The following is a 26,157-nucleotide window of genomic DNA, read 5'->3' as shown; positions in this document are numbered from 1 at the left end:
CGTTACGTTACGTTTGAAATATGAATATACATAGTATATATCCACGATCTGTTTTCTCTGTACTACAATCGTACGTTTCTCAATATCGTCTATGCTTCTAAATCTTTCTAATGCATAATTTGTGGTAACATGCGTCGTCATTGCCAAAGGGGACGGGTTGTATCCCATTCTTCAGCATTCCCCGTTTGTTTCACGCTGGTATATCAAAATCTGCTGCAATAATACTGTTTAAAGTAACTGAAGAACTTCGAGTTTTTAAATTCAGCTATCTCATTAAAAATACTATCACCATTTCTTGTATTATAAGTACAAATTTATATTTCTCCAGTGATATCCATTCCTTTACTTTTTTAGATTTGGTACAAACTTTTATTGTTGTCTTCAATTTTAAAAGGAGGCCTGTCTAAATAATGTGTTGCTGCTGCTGATTTATTACATTTTTTGAGTCTGTAGCAGTCTATACGTTCTTCAAATCTATGTCTGAAACTTCTGCCTGTACTGCCTATGCAACATTTCTTACATTGACTGAATTAGCTTGCTGACTGCAGCTCCACATCAGCAGAAGACAAGAATAGCAATCAATTCCTGGCCAGCCACTGCACGACCCCACCCTCGAATAGTCCAGTAGTTTCTCCAGTAGCAGAACAGCGAAGAAATACTGTTCTAGGTTAAGGTAGACTAAGATATTTTACCTTTAAGAAACATCTACATGCATAAAAGGCAGATGGGAAACAAAAAATATTCGAAACATGCTCGAAGCGCGTTACTATGTGTTGAATTAAACACAAAATAAATGAGTCTGATTGGTAACAGGAAAAAACGAATAAGTGTTTCACACAGTTATCGCTCCTCAATTTATCAACTGGTTACAATTAATAAAGATGAGAATTTCTTTCAACTCATAGTACCATTTTATGTGACAACGCGTATCTCCCGGAATTTCCGCTAACCGTAAGCCATATACGCTCAGGAAGTGATCTATCAGTGATAACCTCACATGCACAATATGTAGCCCTGTAAAGGTAAAGGAAGATGAGGTTCCACGCTGTGGCCCTAGACAGGAGCATCGGTACGAGCGCCCCGCGTGTGATCCCCCCACCAACGGCTTCACCGGCTGTGGACGGCAGACCGCTGTCCCGATCGTTGTCGGGTTACTTGGTGGTGGAACCGCTACCTACTCGTCCAGCAGTTCCTCAGCTAGCCTTACGAGACATTCTGCATCCCGTTCCAACTTCCCACCAAGGACAAATCGGTGCAGTACCGGGAATGAAATTAGGGTCCCCCTGGTATTTGGTTCTGTTGTGGGCTGATGTTAAATTACGGTGTTTAGTAAACTTGCTGTAGTGTGGTTTACAGATTTTTAGGTTCGCAGACGAGTGAGCATTTCAGTTACATGATATTTCGACAGTCTGCATAGTTCCGATGGTCGCTGGTTGGGCTCCAGACAAACCGTGAACAGGTTGTGCTGCACGTCACCCAAGCCAGTGTCTCTCGGCGCTGTCAAATAATAAAACAGTCTGAAGGAGATTTAAGGTTGTTGCCAACCGTAAAGAATAATATGTATGGAAATTGTCGTGAGACAATACCCCTCAGCAGGAATCATCTTAAGAGACATGTGTCTATTGGAGGAGAAACAGAGAGCATTGACACGTTTTTCGGCCTGATTTAGACAAACTGAGTGCCTCAACTGGTAACTCAGTTTTGGTAACAGAGTAGTTAGGTGGCTGCTTGTGTGGGATGAAATACCTTTTTTCACTTTTGTTAAGTAGTTCATATAGTCTGTGCGAAATAACACATGTCAAAATTGCGCAGTATGCACTCAAGGCAACTAAGTGGGCTGTCGAATCACCCAGCTACACTTGTGAATTTGAATGAAGTACGAATCTAATACAGAGAGCAATGTAGGTTAGAGTAATGGATAATTTAATAGAGATGAAATCAAGATATATTTTAAATAAATTTCTGCATCCGGCGTTCAGGTTTCTTAACTCATAAGTGAAAATTCGCTATCTGACCAAACACGTCCGAACACTCCTATGTAATGCGGAAATGGCCACTAGATGTCACGAGAAATGGATCCGCGAGTAAAAATGGCACCTGTCACTAGAGAAGCGGTAAGAACAGAAAGGGTCCGCCAGGGGAGCTCAGTGATTTCGAACACGGAATAGTGATAGGGTGCCGCCTGACTAGTAAATCTCATCAGGGACAGTTCGCCGAGTGGACTACTGGTGAGGTGACTCAGAAGCGGAAACGCGAAGGAATGACCGCAGCTAAACCATTACAAGATGGACCTCATCATATTCTGAGCGATAGAGACCATCAAGAACTGAAGAACGAATCACTCGTCAGTTCCAAATCGCTACTACCAGCCCAGGTAGCACAATGACTGTGCCTAGAGACTTAAAAGGATTGGGGTACATTTGACCAGCAACCCCTTATAACCTACACGTTCCTGCAGTCACTACTAAGCGACGCTTGAGCTGGTGTAAAGGCCGACGCCACTGGACGGCGGAAGACAGGAGGCGAGTGACTCGGATTGATGAACCACACAACCGTATATGGCACGCCCGTGGAAAGTTTCAATTTCTCCAATGCATGGAGAACTTACCGGTCATCATGCGTAGTGGCACAACTGAGGTACAACAAAGGAGGTGGTGTTACGGTATGGAAGTGCCGGCCGCGGTGGTCTAGCGGTTCTAGGCGCGCAGTCCGGAACCGCGCGACTGCTACGGTCGCAGGTTCGAATCCTGCCTCGGGCATGGATGCGTGTGATGTTCTTAGGTTAGTTAGGTTTAAGTAGTTCAAAGTTCTAGGGGACTGATGACCACAGATGTTAAGTCCCATAGTGCTCAGAGCCATTTGAACCATTTTTACGGTATGGAAGTGTTTCTCGTTGACAGTGCTAGGTTGTCCCCCTATTGTCCTTAACAAAACACTGAATGCGGAATGCTAAGAATACATTTTACTGCACTGAGTGCAGCGTACAACAGAGAAACCGTTCGGCAAAGATGACTGATCCTGCCCAAAGGCAGTACCTCTGAGGTATTTGATTTTGACCAATAACATTTCTGAAACTGATTGATCTGCACAGAATCCCGATCTCAGCCAAATTGAACGCTATAGGTTTGAATTAGAACATCATTCCACTCCAGATCCCAGTGTCCAACTGCCCTGGTTTCGGCTCTTAGAAAAGAATAGTCTGCCATTCCTTCGCAAATATTCAGTTACTTCATTTCAATTGTCCCTAGCATAGCTCAGCACGTCGTAAAAGCCAATAGAGAACACTCCCATATTTATATCCCATTATGTTCGAATATCACGTAATTTATGCAAAAGCTCTCTCTCTGCTCGTAAATAGGTGCTTGTTAAGGTACTTCATTTTCTCAGTTTATAACTTTTTTCCAGCTACGAATGCTCTTATGATTTGTATTAAAATGCTTTGAAACTGTTTTATTCTATGACGGCGCGAGAAAACTGTTGCTGTGGCTGCAAACAATGTGTCCCGTTCAGTTTACTTGGAATCTGAACAGCGATGAATGACAAGTTTCAAAGTTGACGAAGTAAAGGAGAAAATGACGACTCAGATGGAAATCCCAATACTACTAAATCTAAGGAGCTTCAGACATGGGAAATGTATAAATAGCAATATACATTTAAATGTTACAACGTGTTTTCGGAAATAAATTTGTTGTGTAACCTGATATGGAAATGAATCGTTCATGGTGAGCAGTACAGACACGTTTAGAATGAAAACATTTGAATTCTGGTAGTGCAGAAGGATGTGGGTGGACAGAGAAACTAATGAAGCTGATGTGAGTAGAATTGGGAAAATTACTTTTGGGAGAAAAGAACTTTGGGAGAAAAGAACTTTGGGAGAAAAGAACTTTAAGGGAAGACTTGGCTGAACGAAGAGAGAGGTTGAAAGGACTCGCCTTGAGATGTCAAGGAATACTTAATTCAGTTATTTCTTTTGGAAGGAAGTGCGTGAGTGTGAGTGTTATTCTGAACACTTGAGTTCAAACTACCCGTCGGGGGAAGATCAAAACAAGTACCACGTTGTTGGTTCATGTGTATTAATATAGATGTTCTAAGGTCATTTACGGTTGGTGCCTCAATCGTCAAAGGTTATAATCTTAAAGAGAACACATGGTCAGAAAAACATTTCAAGAATATTACCTCCATATGACGCATTCGAAGTCACAACAGATAGTGAGATCGGATTAATAATTGTTGAGGGTTAACTTCACAGAGCCTTTGACAATAATTACGTCCTTTGTAATCATTGAAGATTCCTGAAATATGAGACTGATCCAAGAACAGCGTAAAATCAAATTTTGATTTTACGTATTAGTAGTCGGTTTTTTATATTGGGTTCTCAGTCGAGAACTCGGCGAAGACGCGTTGACAAAGGGTCCACTGGCTAACAGACTTCTGTAGAAGACGCTCCTTGACGCAGCCACATCAGTGCTCCTCGAACTGCATGAATATTTTTCGGTATGTCATACTGAGTTTTTGGTAGACGAAGCTCACTTTCGCAATACTTTGGATGTGTGTGATGTCCTTAGAACTACTTAAACCTAACTAACCTAAGTTCTAGGGGACTGATGACCTCAGAAGTTAAGTCCCACAGTGCTCAGAGCCATTTGAACCATGCGGGACATGACCTTTTGTTGTGGTGCATTCACCGATGACGTGGTATTCCTGGGGAGATCAGAGGATGAAATGCATATGGCGCTTCAATGGCTACGCCAGTATGGGGCGGTCGCTGGGAGCGTCATCAACGTGAAGAAGACAAAATACATGGATGTCGGAGGGGGACTTTCCCATGCAACGTCGGTGCCCTTTGTCAAGTTACCCGTACTCAAATGTTTCGGAGTGTAGTTCTATAGCAATGTTTGCCGCACGTGCTCTGCTGCAGGACAACAAATTGCATCACATGGATATGCTCCTCAGAACACGTTATGTCAACACCAATATTGTCTCCAAACTGAACTATTTTATGTTCTTCTCTTGACGGCTACGATGGCGGACAGATTTCAAGCAGCCTATGGACATTTCGTAAGCACCGGTCTGGTTTTTAAAGTCCGATACGCCACCCTGACACTGCCGCAGCGGGCAAGCAGTATCGGTTTAATTTATGTATACAAACGTGCGCGATCGCTTTATCTCAACACTATGCGTCGCACGTGGACCTCTGCCCACGCCACTCTGACGGGCACTCTGATACCGGAAGTGGCACCACACTCTCTGCATCCCCCGGTTTCTGTAGAACACATTTCACCGGCTCTCGCCCACATCACACTGTTCTTGATTGACTTCAGCTACTTACGGTCAGACGTTCCGACGACACGGATGCCCAGCACGAAAGACTATTATCGCATCTATCAACTGCAGCAACCTATAAATACGGTCGCTCACAGACATCCTGAAGTTGCCTAGAACACCGTGTGGCGAGCGGTACACAAGCCTTTTCTACCTACAGCCGTGCGTTCATTGTGGTACGTGGTTGTGAACGGGAAGTTCGCTACTCGTCAGAGCTTAGATTCCATTCATCAGACGGAGGACCCCTTGTGTCCGACATACTCAGTCGTTGACTCGGATGGTCACCGCCTAACTTGTACCGCGACCAGCGAGTGCTGGCTACTGACGCAGTGCATGTTGGCATTACTCTTGCGGCGATCGCCGGAGTCTATCTTCCCTGATGATGTACTGCGCCCCGACGGCGTATACTTTCCATCAACCAGACCGAACGCCGTCAACTGGCTAAAAGGCATGGCCCTTTACTTTTAATTTACACTACCCTACCTTTGAAGTTCATAACTGTTACAGTGAACATATAATTAGTTCGTAAAATCAAAGTGCCAACGCACGTTATCGAAATTTTTTGCTACATAATTTAAAATAGAAAATGCATCATAAAAACACAACAAGTAGACACATGACACTAATCGTTGAATGGAGACGTCATTGCCCTTCAGCGTTGCCAATTGCTAGTGGTGGTATTAGCGTCACATTTGAATTTATCGATCACTGAAATGAAATGATGGCTGTACTTCGTTTGAAAACTGAAATGTTGGCTTAGCTACAAACAATGACGCTTTTGAAGTGCTTATCATCAGAAATATCTACGCACAGAATTTTCGTAGCGTGGAATGCATTTAAATCCTTTCACTCGCGGATATTTCTAAAATATATTCATTAAAGGAATCGATCGCTGGACGGAAGTACTAGCCCACGAGAGCCGTTTTGATTTTCAGCGTGTTATGGGTTAGGTTAAATTCAGTGATTAGAACATAAATTCAATATCAGGGAACCAGTTATGTAGGAGATAGCTATTTTTAAGGATGGTAAAGATATATTACCTCCATATGACGCATTCGAAGTCACAACAGATAGTGAGATCGGATTAATAATTGTTGAGGGTTAACTTCACAGAGCCTTTGACAATAATTACGTCCTTTGTAATCATTGAAGATTCCTGAAATATGAGACTGATCCAAGAACAGCGTAAAATCAAATTTTGATTTTACGTATTAGTAGTCGGTTTTTTATATTGGGTTCTCAGTCGAGAACTCGGCGAAGACGCGTTGACAAAGGGTCCACTGGCTAACAGACTTCTGTAGAAGACGCTCCTTGACGCAGCCACATCAGTGCTCCTCGAACTGCATGAATATTTTTCGGTATGTCATACTGAGTTTTTGGTAGACGAAGCTCACTTTTGCAATACTTTTTCTATGACAGCTCTATTCACGGGTTCGCTATAGGAGTCACATTTCGTTGACTGATTAATCAAATTAATAACTGGAATCTTCTTCTGCGTGGTGCTTCTTCGAAGTTCGTGTGGTTCAAATGGTTCAAATGGCTCTGAGCACTATGCGACTTAACTTCTGAGGTCATTAGTCGCCTATAACTTAGAACTAATTAAACCTAACTAACCTAGGGACACCACACACATCCATGCCCGAGGCAGGATTCGAATCTGCAACCGTAGCGGTCGCTTGGCTCCAGACTGTAGCGCCTAGAACCGCACGGCCACTCCGGCCGGCGTTCGTGCGGTCCTCAGCTAATACTGACGTTCGCTAGACAGTCGCGGCACACCATCAATCACTTATTTGTACCTTTTAGCAAATTCTAATTAAAATAAAAAATACCGAAGGGCAAATGCGGGAAACTGATCATCATCTATGTTTTACAAAAACGGTTTTGATTCATCGACCGCTTCCATTAGGTCCCTGACAAGTAAACAGTTATATTGTAGTAAACGAAGCCAAAGATAATATTAACAGGCAATACTGCGGTGATCTACAACGACCACAAGGCTTTGTAATATGTGTAATGACGGAATAATTATCTTTTCTCATTTTAAATTCTCTCTTTATCTTCCCAACAATAACGAACACAATAACATGTTCATTATGTCAATAACTACAGAAAAACAGAAAGGGAGAAGAACAAAAAGCAGCTCATTACTAGAGAGTTAATATTCACAGAAGAGTTAAAGTAATGAAAAACGATAAGGTGTCAACTGTGCTGAATACGCTCGTACTCACGGACGATACACACCCTTTTTTTGTGAAGACTTCGAATATGGCGTTTTTATGGAACGTAAGTGATGGTCAGTTGGGCGAATTTACATGTTAGTATTATTTCCTTCATTTCTTAATTTTAATTATGTTTTACCGAAACATACAAAAGAAACATATTGGTGGCGTGTAGCGTTCGGAATACACAACCAATTCTTATTACCTTACTTTGCTTATTCATCACATAAATGCTGTACATTGCAATATGTTATTAAATTTCACTTACGCGTTTTAATACTTCCCAGGTTAGCGTTTTATGATGGTAGTTGGAAGTTCTTGGATGTAGCTACTTCTCAGTCGCGTGTTTCGCAAATAATGTAACAGCTCTGACCAACACGAAAGTAAGAACATACACGAGAAATGAAAAGCTGCCCAACTGAAATGGAAAGCTCACTTCTTGCAAACGGATGCCACAGTAGCCTGCGTCTTGGTATTAAAATACAAGGGCATGCTGGAATATAAAGCCTCCAAATTTCCTGCAGAAAACTCTTAAAGATTTTTAAATAAAAGAAACGTGTTAACATTATCTTTTTTTTTCATGTCTACATACTTATTTCTCCATATAGTTACCCTATCGCCGAACATATTTTCCTCAACGAGAGACCAATTTGTTGACAACGTCACTGTCTTTGTTGACGGAGTGGCGAACTAGCCTCAGATAACGCCGCTTCATCACTATCAAATCACTATCAAGTCCGGGAAGGTGTTCTTTATATTTTGGAAACGGGTGAAAATTGGATGGGACCAAGCCGGGACTGCACGGAGAATGCTCCATGACAGTGAACCCAAAGTGGTGAACAGCTGAAGAGGCCGCAGCGCTCGTGTGTGGTCTGGCATTGTCGTGCTAAAGAAGAAGGTGCTCCACGTACGGACGAACTCTTCAAATTTGAAACACGACTATAGCACGCTGTTTCTCACGCACCGACGTAGATACATTACACATCGCGATGCTACACGCTATGTTTCGGAACCCAATAGCGGCAGAAAGCCATATAATTATGTATACATATCGAATAACGACGTAGAATGTTAGCAATGTACTCATTATTTAAAGGCTTTTAAGAGATTTCACACAAATAAAATGGGAGCCATTATTTGTCTGCGTTCTCTCGTAGATACGAATACGAATCTGCAACACGCACTTATTAGGCCAGTCTTTAGAAACCTTTCACCATACCTTATAATTTCAATATAACGTATCAGCTTCTGTACTTCAGCCTTAGTACACGCTGAGCTTGAATGCTACCATTAGGCCAGTCTTAAAATTCATCTTGGTTGCTGTTCCTCCACCATGTAAACACACAGACGTCGACAGAAACACGTATGCAGCACATGCATGCTTTCTCTTGCGGTATTTGCGCAGTTACTGTTATTTGTTTTACGGACATTAGGTGGTGGTGCAAGGCATATTTGTCAGCCTAACGTTTCGTCTTCCAGTGCTGGAGACATCATCAGAGGGTATAACAACTCAGTACGCAGAAACTCGAACAATTTCAGCAAGCTTAACTTTTTTTACCTTTCAAAGCAACGATCGACTCGTGGCGGAATCAGACCGCTGCCTGAGTTCGCGGAGATGCGCCGGCCTCTGCTGTGGAACTTTTTGTAATACTAAGCCCCTCAACTTGTCTAATTTCAGTCTTTATCCTTTTCTGTTAAAGTTTTTTTGTGTTTTTTGTATGTTATCTTTGCAGTGATTCGATGTTGGAAAAACCGTGGTATTCTAGAAACGAATTTGTCTGTTTTCCCTAGCCTTCGTGCATGTTCTGCTACTGAAATTTTTCCCTCTTGCTTGGACGAAAGTTTCTCTGCTGCTCCTGAAGGCGGGAATGAATGATTCTCTTTGTAGCTCGTATCTGCAGTGGATCGCAAGTGCAAGGGACATGCGGACCGACGCCCGCCTTTTGGCACAGCCGGAGTAAATAAAGTCCCTTGGACATGCATCAGTTATAGGTAGGAACTACAAAAAGAAGCGTTAACACGACGCAGTCAGCAACACAAGATTAACTGTCGTCAGGCAACACGGATAAATCACACTAGGAGAACATTCACTGGAACCAGGAAGCCTCCGAATTCGTTTCTCTGATACCACTGTTTTATTAGGATCGAATAATTGTCATGCTGGAAGTACAGATGGGCAGTAGGGGTTCAAGAAACATGAAAACGACTTTAACAGAAAAGACGAAAGATTGAAACTAGACAAGCTGTGGCTGGGCTTTAGTAATGCTCAAAGCTCCACGGCAGAAACCTGCGCGCCTCAGCAATCTTAGGTATCGACCTGATGAGGTCATGAAGCGACTGCCGTGTGGATACTTACAAACATATAGGATTGCTAAGCTGGCTGGAAATAGTAACTGCGTTCTGATGATGTCTCCAGCTTCGGAAGACGAAGCCTTGGACACCTAGGACCACGGCCTAAAGCCCATAACATGAATATCACCAAGACCATGAGCAGTTATAGGTAGGAACTACAAAAAGAAGCGTTGACACGACGCAATCAGCAACACAAGATTAACTGTCGTCAGGCAACACGGATAAATTACACTAGGAGAACATTCACTGGAACCAGGGAGCCTCCAAATTCGTTTCTCTGATACCATTATTTATTAGGATCGAATAATTGTCATGCTGGAAGTACAGATGGGCAGTAGGGGTTCAAGAAACATGAAAACAACTTTAACAGAAAAGACGAAAGATTGAAACTTGACAAGCTGTGGCTGGGCTTTAGTAATGCTCAAAGCTCCACGGCAGAAACCTGCGCGCCTCAGCAATCTTAGGTTCAAATGGTTCAAATGGCTCTGAGCACTATGGGACATAACTTCTGAGGTCATCAGTCACTTAGAACTTAGAACTACTTAAACCTAACCAACCTAAGGACATCACATACATCCATGCCCGAGGCACGATTCGAACCTGCGACCGTAGTGGTCGCGTGGTTCCAGACTGTAGCGCATAGAACCGCTCGACCACCCCGGCCGGCTCAGCAATCTTAGGTATCGATCTGATGAGGTCATGAAGCGACTGCCGTGTGGATACTTACAAACATATAGGATTGCTAAGCTGGCTGGAAGTAGTAACTGCGTTCTGATGATGTCTCCAGCTTCGGAAGACGAAACCTTGGACACCTAGGACCACGGCCTAAAACCCATAACATGAATATCACCAAGACCATGAGCAGTACAATAATTCCATTGCCTGGTTTTCTCTTCACAACCCAACCGCCCACAGTCAATTAAACGTCTGTTGGTGGCTGCTTCTGGGCTAGGCCCTACCCCAATTGTGGGCGTCAGCGACACCTGCTACGGAGCCTGACCACACCGAATTGCGAACTGATTGGATTTTTTGAGAAAGGGAGGAGGGAAGGACATGGGGGAAGCGGTTGGCGCTGCTGCTGACCTGCAGGGTGCCGAGCATCTTGCAGACGACGGGCTCGCGGCCGAGCGGCCAGTACTTGGTGAGGATCTCCATGAGCGTGAGCGGCATGGTGACGAGGCAGAGCAACAGGTCTGAGACGGCCAGGTTGACGATGAAGAGGTTGCGCGCTGTGCGCATGGCGCGCTTGCGCACCACGGCGCAGACGACGAGCGAGTTGCCGGCGGCGCCCAGCACGATGAGCAGCGAGTAGCAGCCGACGAGCCAGCAGAAGGCGGCGCCCTCCACGTTGCGGTTGCGGCTGTACTGCACGTACAGCAGGCCCGGGTTGCCGTCGAGCGCCGGCCGCAGCCCGCCGCCCGCCCCCGCCCCCGCCCCCGCCACCGTCCAGTTGCCGTCGGGGTCAGCAGCCGAGGCCGCAGCCGTCACCGCCGCCGTCGTCCAGTTGGACAGCGCCAGCGACAGCGTGGTCACCTCCGCCTCAGCCTCCATCCCGCCTACCTGCGACAGCAAAAGCAGCGTCCCCAGCTGGTAGGGCCTCTTCTGCAAAGGATGTCAACGATGACACAACTATTTTGTACTTTACTATAGACCGCTGCAAGTCCGTGTCAGAAACGCGTGGTGTTCACTCGGCTGCGGTGTCTGTGTGTGTGTGTGTGTGTGTGTGTGTCAGAAGGAGAGAGAGAGAATAAATTTCACACGGCTTAGCGAAAATTGCCGAAGATGACCTACTTTGCCTCGTTTAACGTCACACCCGCATGCCTGGTGTGCGCAGCCATTTTTTTCAACTAATCAAGCTAATCCACATATTTCACAAAGTCTGTGCAGCCTCTATGATCAGCTGTAGGCTTCGAACCGCGTTGTGACGTAACTACAACAAAGTTATCAGCTGCGTGGAAAAGCCCACGCAGGTTTTCGTTCGCACTCGACCAGTGTTCGTCCGCTTGAAAGCGAGTGAGTCTGTACAACATGGGTAACGAACGATGTTGGTTGTATGATCCATACATCGTTTGAACGATTCCTTTATCTAAATGTTGTGGAATAAGTCAGTTTATAGAATGGGAGCTTACAGTCATAACGACGTTTTTAGAAAATGTAACTTTTAAAAAAATGGTTCAAATGGCTCTAAGCATTATGGGACCTTACAACTGAGGTCATCAATCAGTCTCATAGACTTCGAATTACTTAAACCTAACTAACCTAAGGACACACACACATCCATGCCAAAGGCAGGATTTGAACCTGCGACAGTAGCAGCCTCGCCGGCCGCGGTGCCCGAACGGTTCTAGGCGCTGCAGTCCGGAACCGCGGGAGTGCTACGGTCGCAGGTTCGAATCCTGCCTCGGACATGGGTGTGTGTGATGTCCTTAGGTTAGTTAGGTTTAAGTAGTTCTAAGTTCTAGGGGACTTATGACCTAAGATGTTGAGTCCCATAGTGCGCAGAGCCATTTTTAGTAGCAGCCTCGCCGTTCCGGATTGAAGCGCCTAGAACCACTCAGCCACAGCGGACAGCACGTGTTTTGAGATGAAGTCAAAACAAATATTGCAAAATAGAAACATCGTCACCGCTAGCACAAAATTCACATTGCTCATGATTATGATACCTCACGGTTGACACGGCGACTAAGCAGATATGTCAAAATGGTCAATTTTGTATATAGATCGTTGTGACCCTATGTTCCCACATGACTTGGGTTAACAGTAATGAACGCATTACTTTTTAGTTCTACTCGTGCACTTACCCTTAAATACTAGTTTGCTTCTTTTAATTATGTTTTACAAGCCACCCGTTTTTAAATAGAAATCCTCAATTGAATATGAGCTATTCAGGCGAAATAATTTTTGTTTAGATTTGGAATGTGCTGTGCTGCTTGTCAAGACATTTTATGATATCAGCAAAATTTAAAATTTAGTTATCTGCACATTAAACTTCTCTTTGATTCACTGACAAAACGTTGTTTGTGCTTCTAGTCTAGTAGACATGAACATCACTATACTTCCCAAACTCTGAACGGATTATTTATGAAGAATTCCATACACTGTATTATCTACACGAAATATTTTGAATAACAAAACAGCCTATCAACGCAAATAGGCCTACTTATTAATTTAAATACCGGATTCAACCATTTTGATCATAATATGCTTGATTTAAAGAGAGAAAACGTTCACATTAAAAAAAAAAAAAAGGTAATGGTATGCTACCAACCATTAGAAGTAGTTCCGTAATATATGTAATATGCAACGTTAGAAAGAGAAAATGTGCACATTTATTAAGAAATGTGATTAATGGTACGCTATCAACTATTACAAGTAGTATCGTAACGTATGCAGTCGGGAACGTTTGCGAACATACCTGTCTTCATGAACTTAACAAATGAAATACATTGTTATAAATGGCATCGTTACATTGAGTATAATCGTGATTCAATGGTAAAGACTCATGACCCGTGGGTCGTCTGTGGCGCACGGTGCTTACACTATGGTGCAACCATCTTCGGGCAGCGGCATCAGGAGGCCATGCCCTTAGCGGTTTACACTATAGTCGTAAGCACAGTACATCAGCTACGACCCATCATTATAGGATATGAGTGTTTGCTATTTTATCACGATTTCGCTCGATGTGCCGTTTATGTCTGTATATTTTATTTGTGTACTCTGTTAACTCGTCGAAAGTAGGTATCCTTGCTGAGCTTCTAGACTATGTGTATTACGATACTGCACGTAATAGTTGAAGGCCTACCGTCTCGTAAGTTTTTTTCATACGTATGCACATTTTCAATCTGAAGATGATAATGACGGTAAACAGGAAACTGAATAAACACATATTTGCGATCGGAGACTGTTGCATTTACATGAATCACAACACTGAATCTCTATCACCCACATAGTGATTATGTCACCCCTGATCTATGTCTGTAGCTATTTTACACTAATAATAAAACTGTAAAACTGTCGCGTCTATCTGTCGGCCTCTCTCTTTGAACACGTTGATCTCCGAAACTAATAGAAGAACGTACATGTGTTTTCCACAGGTAACTTGAGCATAGCTTGTGGCAACGTGTAACCTATATTTCATCCAAATCTGATGACGGTGATAGAAGACATCGTAATTTAAATTTTTCTCTAAAACTGTAGCGTGTGTCAGTTTGCCTCTTTGAACAAGTTATTCTATAAACTACTACACGAATTTTCATTAGGGTTTTCAGAGGTAACTTGAGCAACGAATAGGCTTTATTTTATCAAAACTGGATAAAAAAAAATTACTAATTTCGTTTTATGTATTAAAAAATTAATGACACTGCTACGCTTTTTTCGATAATTTTCGTTTGTACTGGACTACATGGTGAGCCGGCCGGGGTGGCCGAGCGGTTCTAGGCGCTACAGTCTGGAACCGCATGACCGCTCCGGTCGCAGGTTCGAATCCTGCCTCGGGCATGGATGTGTGTGATGTCCTTAGGTTAGTTAGGTTTAAATAGTTCTAAGTTCTAGGGGACTGATGACCTCAGAAGTTAAGTTAGTGCTCAGAGCCATTTCAACCATTTGAACTGCTTGGTGAAGAAAAGCGAATTTATTGACTAAGTGATCGTAATAGTCTTCCGTTTTTACAGGGTGGAGTACAGAACCTAAAAAAGCGACAGTAGACATATGGCCTTCTTAAAACTGCGTTGCGAAGCACGGGCGTACAGCTAGGTAGTGAACATACACTGAAGCGCCAAAGAAAATTGTATAGGCACACGTATTCAAATACAGAGGTATGTAAACAGGCACAATAGGGCGCTGCGATCAGTAACACCTATATAACCCAAAAAAATGTCTGGCGCAGTTTTTAGATCGGTTACTGCTGCTACAATCGCAGGTTATCAAGATTTAAGTGAATTTGTTTTGAGTTTGTACGTAGTGTTATAGTCGACGCACGAGCGATTGGACACAAAAACGTCGAGATAGCGATGAAGTGGGGATTTTCCCGTACGACCATTTCACGAGTGTACCGTGAAAATCAAGAATCCGGTACAACATTAAATCTCCGACATCGGTGCGGCCGCAAAAACATCCCGCAGGACGGGACCAACGACGACTGAAGACAATCATTAAAGGTTACCAAAGTGCAACCCTTCCACAAATTGTTGCGTATTTCAGTGCTGAGTCGTCAGAAAGTGTAAGTGTGCGAACCATTCAACGAAACATAATCGAGATGGAATTTTGGAACCAAAGGCCCACTCATGTACCCTTCATTACTGCACGACACATAACTTTACACCTCGCCTGGGCCCAGAAACACTGACGTTGAACTGTTGGTGACTGGAAACATGTTGCCTGGTCGGAGAGTCTCTTTTCAAATTGTATCGTGCGGATGGATGTGTACGGGTATGGAGACAACCCCATGAATCCATGAACCCTGTATGTCAGCAGGGAACGGTGCAAGCTGCTGAAGGCACTGGTGTGGAGCGTGTGTAGTTCGAGTAATATGGAACCCCTAATACGTGTAGATACGGCTCTGACAAGTGACACGCACGTAAGTATCCTGTCTGGTCACCTGCATGCGTTCATGTCCATTGTGCATTACGAAGGATTTGGGCAATTCCAGCAGGACAATGCGACACCCCAAAGTTCCAGAGTGGCTCCAGGAAGATTCTTCTGAGTATAAACACTTCCACTGTCCACCAAACTCCCCAGACAAGAATATTATTGAGCACATCTGGGATGCCTTGTAACGTGCTGTTCAGAAGAGATTTCTACCCGTTCGTATTCTTACGAATTTATGGACAGTCCTGCAGGATTCATGATGCCACTTCCCTCCAGCACTGCTTCAGACATTAGTCGAGTACTTGCCATGTCGTGGTGCGCCATTTCTGCGTGCTCACGGGGACGCTATGCGATATTACGAAGGTGTAACAGTTTCTTTGGCTCTTTAGTGTATATGTAGAAATGGTGCAGTTAAGGTGTCTAACTCCTTGAACACCACATATTATTCTTACTGCCTATTTACGTGCAATCGATACTTCCTCTATAAATGATGAGCTATCCCAAAAAAACTATTCCGTAAGACAGGGGGTTAGATCGTTGGTTTCCATGACTTGCAATTATACGAAGATTCAAAGCAGCTGGATTCAGTTGTTCGAGAAGCTCATTAACATTCATCTACCACTTCAAGTTTTCATCAACATGCACACCCATGAATCTAGAGTGTTCTGCAATACGGGAACGACTGCTATTTACTAGGCTGCGCCCGCGGATGTAGGCTCTAGTTTACTCTCGTGGTGCTAAGCAGGACAACAGCATCGCATGGACTGTGTAAGTGTTGAGTTCGCCGCGGCATTCGTGTACCTAATGTATTCAAGACGAACAACGCAATGTTATACGTGAGCTGGAGGACGCCGGAGCAGCTGAGGTGTAATTGTGCGACCAGATTACTCATTTGCATTGACTGTGTAAAGAGTCTCCTGGCTGTCCGTAGTGGACGGCCGGCAAGAATATTAAGATGATCTACGACTTCATTTCCTACCCACTGAGGCAGGGAAACGAGATGTCTCTGTGCTGTGTAATAGGGCACGAGGAAATTCATGGTAGTAAAACCGATTTTTGTGACTATATTAAAAATACAGTGTTCCAAAGTGTTGCCCCCTTACATGCAACTACAATGCTTTTGAGACACAGGCTGGTATGTCTGTGGTATTTTGGTAATGTGGGGTTGGGTTGGAGGTTGTGCAAACTCGGGTCTCAGTATTACAATTACTTTATTTAGCCTCAAACGTTTCACCTAATGGAACATAAACCATTTAAAATAAATATTATAACTAAAAAGAACATGGGATAAAACAACCAAGCACAAAACATGCTTTTCACAACAACAGAACAAGGTCAAATGTGAAACAAATCCTCCCTAGCCATACAATGGGCTATCCAACAACATAGACTTAAAACTATCGAACACACTGCCACAGTCAGACATAGTAACAATAAAGTAACAATGCCAACGAATATTTAACTTATTTTAGCTCAGTAACATATCTTCTAACTTCACCTAGTTTCATTATTACTACCGGCGTCAATAAATTAATCACCAGCTACCACGCTACCCACTCTTTCGAATAACATCTTATACAATACACATATGACAAATCATTACATGTATGGTAACTGATTCGAATAAGGTAATAGAAAACAAATCCCAAGATTAATTTTCACGTTGTAGCGGAGTGTGCGCTGATATGAAACTTCCTGGCAGATTAAAACTGTGTGCCAGGCCGAGACTCGAACTCTGGGCTCTTGTCTTTCGCGGGCAAGTGCTCTACCAACTAAGCTATCCCAGCAGGGTGTAGCTCAGTTGGTAGAGCACTGGCCCGCGAAAGACAAAGGTCCCGAGTTCGAATCTCGGTCCGGCACACGGGTTTAATCTACCAGGAAGTTTCAGAAAACAAATTCTTTATGCAGAGGTGTATGGTAACTGACTCGAATAAGTCAACAGGAAACAAATCCTTAACGCACAGGAGAGTAATACCGGATCAATCACAAGAATTCAATTTCACAATGAATTCTTAAAATCAGCCAATAAAGAACTGATTCACGCTTGCCGGGACATCGGTTTAATTTGCTTATCACGCGGGTGTGCTGACACAATATGCCTGCTTTGTATCACAGCACACAATCCCGTATGCCTCGTATTTTACAAATACAAAATAGCCGTTACTCAGAACTTGCTAACTTCCGTACAGGATGTTGTAGTACAATTGTATATACGTTCACACATAACACGATGCACCGCTTCAGTTACAAAGCCACCAGCCTACAATCATCAGTTTCGAAAGTACCCAGATAGCGCTCCTTCGCCTCCTCGGGAAATGCTGCGGGTCCGGTCAGGTAATGACAGCACTGCTCGACCAGGTTGCTGTTCAAGCAGCGGCCCAGTCCTTGCTAACCATAGACTTATCTGGCAATTGATCCGCAAACACCAGTTCTTGAGACCTTCCCTCTTGGCTCTGACCGTCTGCTATGCGTCAATCCAGCAACTAACTCGCCACCTAACCTTCGAGATCGTATATTGTGCAGCCTCAGACTCGTTTTGCTGCCCATCTGCGACTAAAGCCCGAGCCGCAAGCCACGGCCGCCACCACATCACTCCACGTCTTGTGCTGACTGCCAACGACACACCTCCGGCACGGGCCCCCTTCACGACGCTGGCTTTTGGTAGATCTTGCTAGTTCAAAGCACTGCAGCTGACTGCCACCATAGTCCGCAGCTTTCCTCGTGCCGGTGATCGTGTCCATCACATAATCCACACAGTCCACCAGGAGTGCGACACAACAATTAAAGCGAACATCTGGAAGTGGGGAAGGCGGCCATGTGTTTGACAGGATGTAATCGTAGTTGAGGGAAAAACAATATCCAATAGGGGAAACAAACAACATGTCAGTGGCGTTCTTCCTTCCGGCCACTGAGGCATGAGATGCATGGACCCTCCCCCGGCGAGGGAAACCACCAGTTGGCAGTTCTTGTGTTTTCAGGAAGCGAGCACCATAAAACTTCAATCGGCGATTGTGCTTCCTGTAGACTTAGTGTGTGTTGTCCTTGGCATAAGTTAGTTTAAGTTGGATTAGGTAGTGCGTAAGCTTGGGACCGATGGCCTCAGCGGTTTGGTCCCATAAGGCCTTACCACAAATTTTCAAATTTTGTAGATTTAGTAAAAGAGAGGAAGGTGAACAAGCAGCAATGTAGGTAATGTAGTGTTCATTGTTGGGTTTAATTTCGAACGTAGAAGTCTTAATGGCTTTTAAATAACTACCTCCGACTAACCCTTTTTCTGGATTGTTGGGTTTAATTCCGAACGTAGAAGTCTTAATGGCTTTTAAATAACTACCTCCAACTAACCCTTTTTCTGGATTGTTGGGTTTAATTTCAAACATAGAAGTCTTAATGGCTTTTAAATAACTACCTCCGATGAACCCTTTTTCTGGATTGTTGGGTTTAATTTCGAACGTAGAAGTCTTAATGGCTTTTAAATAACTACCTCCGACTAACCCTTTTTCTGGATTGTTGGGTTTAATTCCGAACGTAGAAGTCTTAATGGCTTTTAAATAACTACCTCCGACTAACCCTTTTTCTGGATTGTTGGGTTTAATTTCGAACGTAGAAGTCTTAATGGCTTTTAAATAACTACCTCCGGCTAACCCTTTTTCTGGATTGTTGGGTTTAATTTCGAACGTAGACGTCTTTATGGCTGTTAAATAACTACCTCCTACTATCACTTTTTCTGGATTGATGTTCTTACCATTACTGCTAGGTGTCAGTGCACAGTGGCTTCAGAGCTTGGTGCCTCGCTACTGATTTGACTATGTAGGCGGAGTTCTAACATAATTACTATACACTGCAGTATCTCTGAATGATACCGATAATGTAGCACTTCCAGTTATCACTGCACCCAAGGGTAGCTCCGTCTCTCCGCTTTTGCTGTATGAAATCTTATAAAGAAATGGCCATGGAAGGAAGTGGTTAGCCACTAAAACAATGTAGCTGAGACTAACGATGTGGGCATTTTCTGCTAACGTCTGAAGTCCTCTGCCTACTGACAACACATGAATACATCGTCACGCGGGGTAGCGGTGCGTTCTCAGGCGCCAAGCCGCGTCCGTGGTCTGTGCGGCTGCCCCCGTCGGAGGTTCGAGTCCTCCCTCGGGCCTGGGTGTGTGTATTGTCGATATCGTAAGTTAGATTAAGTTAGATTAAGTAGTGTTTAGGCTTAGGGACCGATGCCCTAAGTAGCTTGGCCCCCGTAAGACCTGACCACAAATTTCCACATTTCCATGAATACATCTATTTGTTAAATACATTCCCATGCATGTCTTAACGAGATGACCGTCAGTCATGCTTGCAGTCAAAGATCTTGAATGAAACACTGTGTAGTAGATATTATCACATTAGCCAGAATCTAATAGGAAGTAATCTATAACACGATCCTGAATTTTACTTATATTTGTGGTAATGAAACTAACAAAAGATATAGACTGCTCTACGTTACCAGTTTTTTTGCTGTCCTACTAGAACAGTAAGTGAGATCGCTGTCAAACTTGCATGCGTTCTCAGTTGTATGTTGTAGTCTTATCAACGTATTTTGAGATATATCTTCATTACGTGACTAGAAGGCCATTAGAATGAGCAGAAACTTAGCAAACACGAAAATCACGCTAAAGCGAAATACAGCATCAAAATCACTTATCCATTTCGATGAAGCAGCATCTTGTTCCAAGAACGTGGACTACCGTAGTTCTAGATAGCTTCGCATGCTGTACATTCTCACTCAGTACAAATCATTTTTTGTGATACGTGTTTCAGTTACACAATCTCATTTAGTCTGACGTTCGTTGAAAACTTGCGACAGCTTTATTAAAAAGACTAACCAGGGAATGGTCCAATCCAACAGCAAACCTGCATTGCAATTTTTTATACGGGAGAAATTCAGAAAAAGGAACAGAATCTCAAATTTTTCGCATCTAAGAAACGCGGCAAGTATTTTAAAAAAATTTTGGTAATTTCACCGAGGGGCTGGAGAAATTTACACCCTTGACAAAGCTGTATCAGACGGCGCATATGCAACACATTGGTTCACGGCGCATCATATCACTGCACAACACGATCATAGTTTCTAATGGCAATTTCAGTTTTCACTGACAGTTTCTCTGACATAATTGTTCACAGTTAGCAATCACTCGAATTTATAACTCACTCAATAACCATAATAATTATCAGCGGTGGCAAACAGCATATATTTTTGTGCTGGTTCCAGAGTTAAACAGTAACGTGGAATCCAGCTGATGTTTTCAACTTTGCAAAGATGAAATATGAAGAACATGACGTGCAGTTGAAATCACTTACTTCTCCTACCTACATATTATTAGTTAAATTTTCGGAAATGCTTTCAAATGGTGTCGACATGTTATCAGAAAACGTGGAAACGTTGAAAGAAGCAGGAAATGGCTCAGATGATCTATGAACTTCGGTGTGAACGATGACTGTTGTTTTAGTTAAAGCCCAGAAAAAAAATGAGTACCTTCTAAGCCCAAAGAAAAAATGTGCATTAAGAGCTTTCAGTGACGATGAAAAGGTTGTAAATTTTTGGCTAACAGATGGGGAACAAAATGTTTAAACTGAAGTAGTGGCAAAGCTGGTTTCGTTTCGTAAAATCTAAACATAAACTGCGTAAATGGAAGAAACACTTACACAGATTACGAAATATGCCTCAGAATGAAACTCACAGAAGTGCGAAAAAAATCTGCTCGTGAGAGTCCTTGCAGTGCTATCTAAGAACTCTGATGCTCCCTATTTTACGTCTATATCTACATATACATAATTACTCTGCAATCTACAAGTAAGTGCCTGGCAGAGGGTTTATAGAACAACCTTCAACTCACTCCTGTACCGTTCCACTCTTGGACAATGCTTGGGACAAACGAACACTCACTCTCTCAGGAGGAAGTTGGTGACTGAAACTGCGTGCGAAGATCCTGTCGCAACGAAAAAAGCTTTGTTTGAATCATTGCCATCCCTATTCACGCATCATATCCGTGGCGTTCTCTCCCCTATTCCGTAATAGTACAAAACGAGTTTCTCGTCTTTGAACTTTTCTCGATGTCCTCCCTCGATCCTATATGATGCGGATCACCTACCACACAGCAGTACTCCAAAAGAAGACCTACAAGCGTAGAGTAAACAGTCTATTTGGTAGACCAGTTACATTTTCTAAGTGTTCTGCCAATAAGTCGTAGTCTTTGGTTTGCTTTACCTACAAAATTATGTACATGATCGTTCCAACTCAAGTTATTCGTAGCTGCAATTCCTAACTATTAAGCTCAATATACTGCCTTTAAATTTGTTTGATTTATCGTGTAACTGAAATTTTGGCCTTACTTTTGGTACTCATTTGGCTGACTTCATACTTTTCATTGTTTAGAGTCATTTTTCACTTTTCGTACCGTATGGATATCTTGTCTAAATGTTTTTGCCATTTGTTCTGTTCAACTTCATAAGACGGTAAACGACAGTATCATCTGCTAACAATCTACGAGTGCTACTGAGATTGCCTCCTACATCGTTTATGTAGAGTAGGAAGAATTAGAGGCCTATAGCAGTTCCTAGGGGAACGCCAGATATTACTTTTGTTTTTCTAGATGACTTGCCGTTAATCACTACGAACTGTAACCTTCACGACAGGAAATTACATATCTCCTCGAACTACGGAGACGAGAGTCCATAGGCATGCGATTTGATTAGAAGTCGCTTGTGAGATACTGTGTCAAAACCCTTCTGAAAATCTAAAAATGTGGAATCAATCAGACACGCCTGTCAACACCACTAATTACTTCGTGAGAATAAAGATCTAGTTGTGTTTCACAAGAACGATATTTTCTGTATCCGTTTTGCCTGTTTGTCAACAAATCGTTTTCTTCGATGTTACTCACACTGTTCGTACACAGTATATGTTCCAATATCACATTAGCGAGTTACTCCTATTTCCTTTCTTAAGTGACCTGTACTACTTTCCAGTTTTTAGATAGGCATCGTTTGATGAACGAGCGATTTTATGTGAGCACTAAGTGTGAAGGTATTGTATCAGCATAATCTGAAGGGAACGTTACTAGTACTCGACCAGAGGCCTTGCCTTTATTACGTGACTTAAGCTGCTTCGCTAAACTGAGAAAATTTACGAATAAGTATTTAAGTTGGCAGTTGTTATTGATTTAAATCCTACAATATTTACTTCTCCTTCTTTGGTGTTGGAATTCCAAAAAATCGTGTTTATTAACTCCTCTTTAGTGGCACTGTCGTCAGTAAAGTCATCATTATTATAGCACATCGAAGATATTGATTGTGCCTTTCCGCTTGTGTACTTTCCATACGACAAGAATCTCTTCGGATTTTCTGCCAGATGTTGAGACTGAGTTTCGTTATGGAAAGTATTAAAAGCATCGTGCACTGAAGATCACACTACATTTGAGCTTTTGTAAAACTTCGCCAATGTTGAGCGTTTCGCATTCTTTTAAATTTTGCATTTTTCTTTGTTTCTGCAACAGCGTTCTGATTTATTTTGTATGTGTCTCTCAATAACAGTCTATACTATTTCTTTGAATTTATACCAAACCTGGTTTACGCTTACATATTCCGATTGGAGAGGGTGAAGGCCGTGTCTTAGGAAGGCCACAAGCGAATTTTTATCTGTTTTTTAAAATAGATATGATTTACGTTTTTCTTTTTGGTTGGTTTTGGTGTTACGGTATTCAGTCTCGCTACATCATCTTCGCCATTAATGTATCCGTCATGATACTCGCTATTTCGTCAGAATAATTTGTTGCTAAGAGGTCAAGCATGTTTTCGCAACTATTCACGCTTCGAGGGGTCCTGAACCAATTATACAAAATAATTTTCTGATAACGCATTCAAAACGATTTCGGACGATGTTTTATGCCTACCTCCGACTTTATACATGTATTTTCGCCAATATATCGGGACTAGATTGAAGTCACAATCAACTATGATTATGTGAGTGGGGTTCCTTCTTGATATGAGACCCTAGGTCGCTTTGAACTGCTCAGAAACTGTATCAACAGTGGGGGGGATCTGCAAAAGGAGGAACCAATTATTAATCCGTTCTGTTGTCAAGTATAACTTCTAACTATACTAACTCACAGCATCTATCTACTTTAATTTCACTTTAAGGTAGCTTAGACCTGGTGAAACTGGTTCAGGAAGTTATACCGAAGAAGAAATAGCAAAATTATGAAGTTCACCTCAATTAAACGTGTGTAGATGTCATAAACAGGTAATACTATAGAGAAATTCGTAACTGACGTGATTACAAAGCTTCTTATTTTCCCCTAAAATGCTTTGTATAAAAGCAGTTAGATTTCGTGCAAGAACAGAATCAAACCGCACTTTATCATTTTGAGCGAAAAGAATACAGAGTCGTTTGTTCAGTCGATGAATGCTGTAGTACATTCATATAGAACAATTCCAGTTATACGTATCAGTGGATTACCGTTTCTGCAGCTTCATACTTTTCTTCACCAGTATCACGGCAAATTAAAACAAAAATTAAAAAGAGAAGAGCTCTTTACTTGCAGAAACCTTGTAATTTATGTATGAGAGGTGGAAAAATCGGATAGACTAATTCTCAGCGTTGCATCCGAAACGTTTCCTTACCATATAGAGAAAATAATTCATTGCTTTTGTTGGAACGAATGTAAGACACCTCTGCCTTTAAGAGGACAACAAGAAACTGTTAATATAATTCGGATTCAACCGGAACTAATAGTGACATTCAGCCTCTCGACAAAAATTAAAAAATAGAAAATCCAATAGTGTCAATCATTTTTCGGAAAATTTTCTGACAATACAATTTCCACATTTCTTAGTCATTTCAGGTTTATCAACTATTATTAAACTTCAGGAATTTCTGCATTGTTAGTTTGCGTCACCAATTTGGTCACGAATTTGATCAAGTATGTAGCACAGCATGCAAAAAAAAGATGACCACGACCATTACATGTAAATAAAATTAGTTATTAATGTGAAGCGCCTGAAAGCATTATTTTTCTTTGATCTGGTGTACCTAGTGTTAGGAAAATGTTTGTTTTCGTCATCCAGCACATGCCTCTTATTTTGTGACGGTTACAGGGAATAAAACAGGAACTGTTTCATTGTTTGTAAAATATGCATTATTCAAGTTTTGTCATAAGAGCTGTGCCACAGGATTGTTATAAAATACTTAATGTCAACAGATTAAAGTCCTGATTAACTACCGTAGTCTGTAATGTAACGTCATACACATCTCTGATTTTTTTCCCTCTGCTATTGATTTGCGTAACAATTACATCTGAAACAGTTCAGCTGTCGACATGAACTGCACTTATTCAAAGAATTAATTATCTGAGACATGTTTGGAACGGTTTACAAAGTGATTAAAATTCTCATGCGTGCACTTTGGAATTCGCGTTACTTGGCGTGATGTTCTCTTGTCAAGGTTGCGTCTGCTTATTCGTCGATTCCGTGGTACGCTGAAAGTGCTGTACAAATCGTCGTTATAAGCCATCCGTCGTGTGACAAAAATGAGTAGCTTAAACATTATTTAAAAATACAATCATTGCGTTTAGTAGCTAAAATTTTGACAGTGCATATGTTTCGATGTATTTTTCCTGCGTGAAATGTCTCAGGATAGATTCCGACACGTCGGATTGGACCATTCAGTTTTAACAGTCGAGCCCGTATCCAGTTGTTACGTGACCAGTAGCTTCTCAGATCACTTTTCTAGGATAAGCCTCAAGAGTCGAATGATACGCGATTTCAACTTGAAAGTCTGAGTTCCCCCATAATCCCTGCTTAAATTATGCGGATACTGAATCTCTATAGAAGTAAATCAAAATAATTCTGTATTTCATTTGCTTAAATTTTCGTGTGTTCTTTCAAAACTATTGCAGACCTCATAAATAATTCACATTTTATGAAATGATTGTACCACCAGTGACAAAGCGGCGTTACTATATAAAAAAAGAAATGTGTTACGAAAGCGTAAGTGCAATGTTCAGAAATATAGGTTTGTGATTTTCAGTCCCGATCCAATACACACTTTTGACTTTTCACGTGCAAATAGCGTTAAATGTTTATTTTGATGAGATAGAGACTTATTTCATTTCTAGTAATGGCCGGTTGGGGACTGCAGTGACTGGCTTTTATCCGGTATTTTTAAACCACTGTATTTCCGGTACTCTGTTTTTATCGCTCGGAAATGGTATTTGTTTTTGTGCTCTGTTTTCGTATTTAATATTCTGATTTCAACTTGGACGCATTCAAATGTATTTATATCAACTATGTTCGTGATTTTGTCTGTTGATCTTTTTCCCATCCCAGTAATGTTGCTTTTTATCGGACTCCAGAGCTAAATTCAACTGTGTTAGCTTTATGAACAGCAGTAAAAAACAATGCTATAGCAATCAGGTGTGAAATACAAAACCATATGGAAACTATCAATGCTTTCCAGCTGGAAACGTGTGACAAAACTATTTCCGCACGTGCTGTTACAAACCAAGTTTCCAGAACCTGTATTTCATTGTACAGTACCAACTAAGCAGATGAAACACTTCAGAAAAGTGGGCTAGTATTAATGAGGTGACTGCTACAGTTCGCCTAACGCTCATTAAAACATCGATCGTACTCGGTC

At 42.2% G+C, this 26,157-nt stretch overlaps 1 protein-coding gene across 1 annotated transcript in view; it reads right to left on the bottom strand.

Moving 5' to 3' along the window:
* The window catches only part of LOC124545652 (neuropeptide F receptor-like), a 116,183-nt gene extending 104,739 nt beyond the window's left edge, over nucleotides 1-11,444 (bottom strand). The window contains exons 1-2 of the mRNA XM_047124598.1: nucleotides 11,382-11,444; nucleotides 10,977-11,258 (exon numbers count right to left, since the gene is read on the bottom strand). Of these exons, the coding sequence (XP_046980554.1) occupies nucleotides 10,977-11,258; nucleotides 11,382-11,444 (345 nt within the window). The remainder of the gene's footprint in view (nucleotides 1-10,976; nucleotides 11,259-11,381) is intronic.
* Between the last annotated feature and the right edge of the window lie 14,713 nt (nucleotides 11,445-26,157).

The sequence above is a fragment of the Schistocerca americana genome, chromosome 8, assembly GCF_021461395.2.
Source record: "Schistocerca americana isolate TAMUIC-IGC-003095 chromosome 8, iqSchAmer2.1, whole genome shotgun sequence".
Lineage (NCBI taxonomy): Eukaryota > Metazoa > Arthropoda > Insecta > Orthoptera > Acrididae > Schistocerca > Schistocerca americana.
This window is presented reverse-complemented; position numbering and strand designations above follow the sequence as displayed.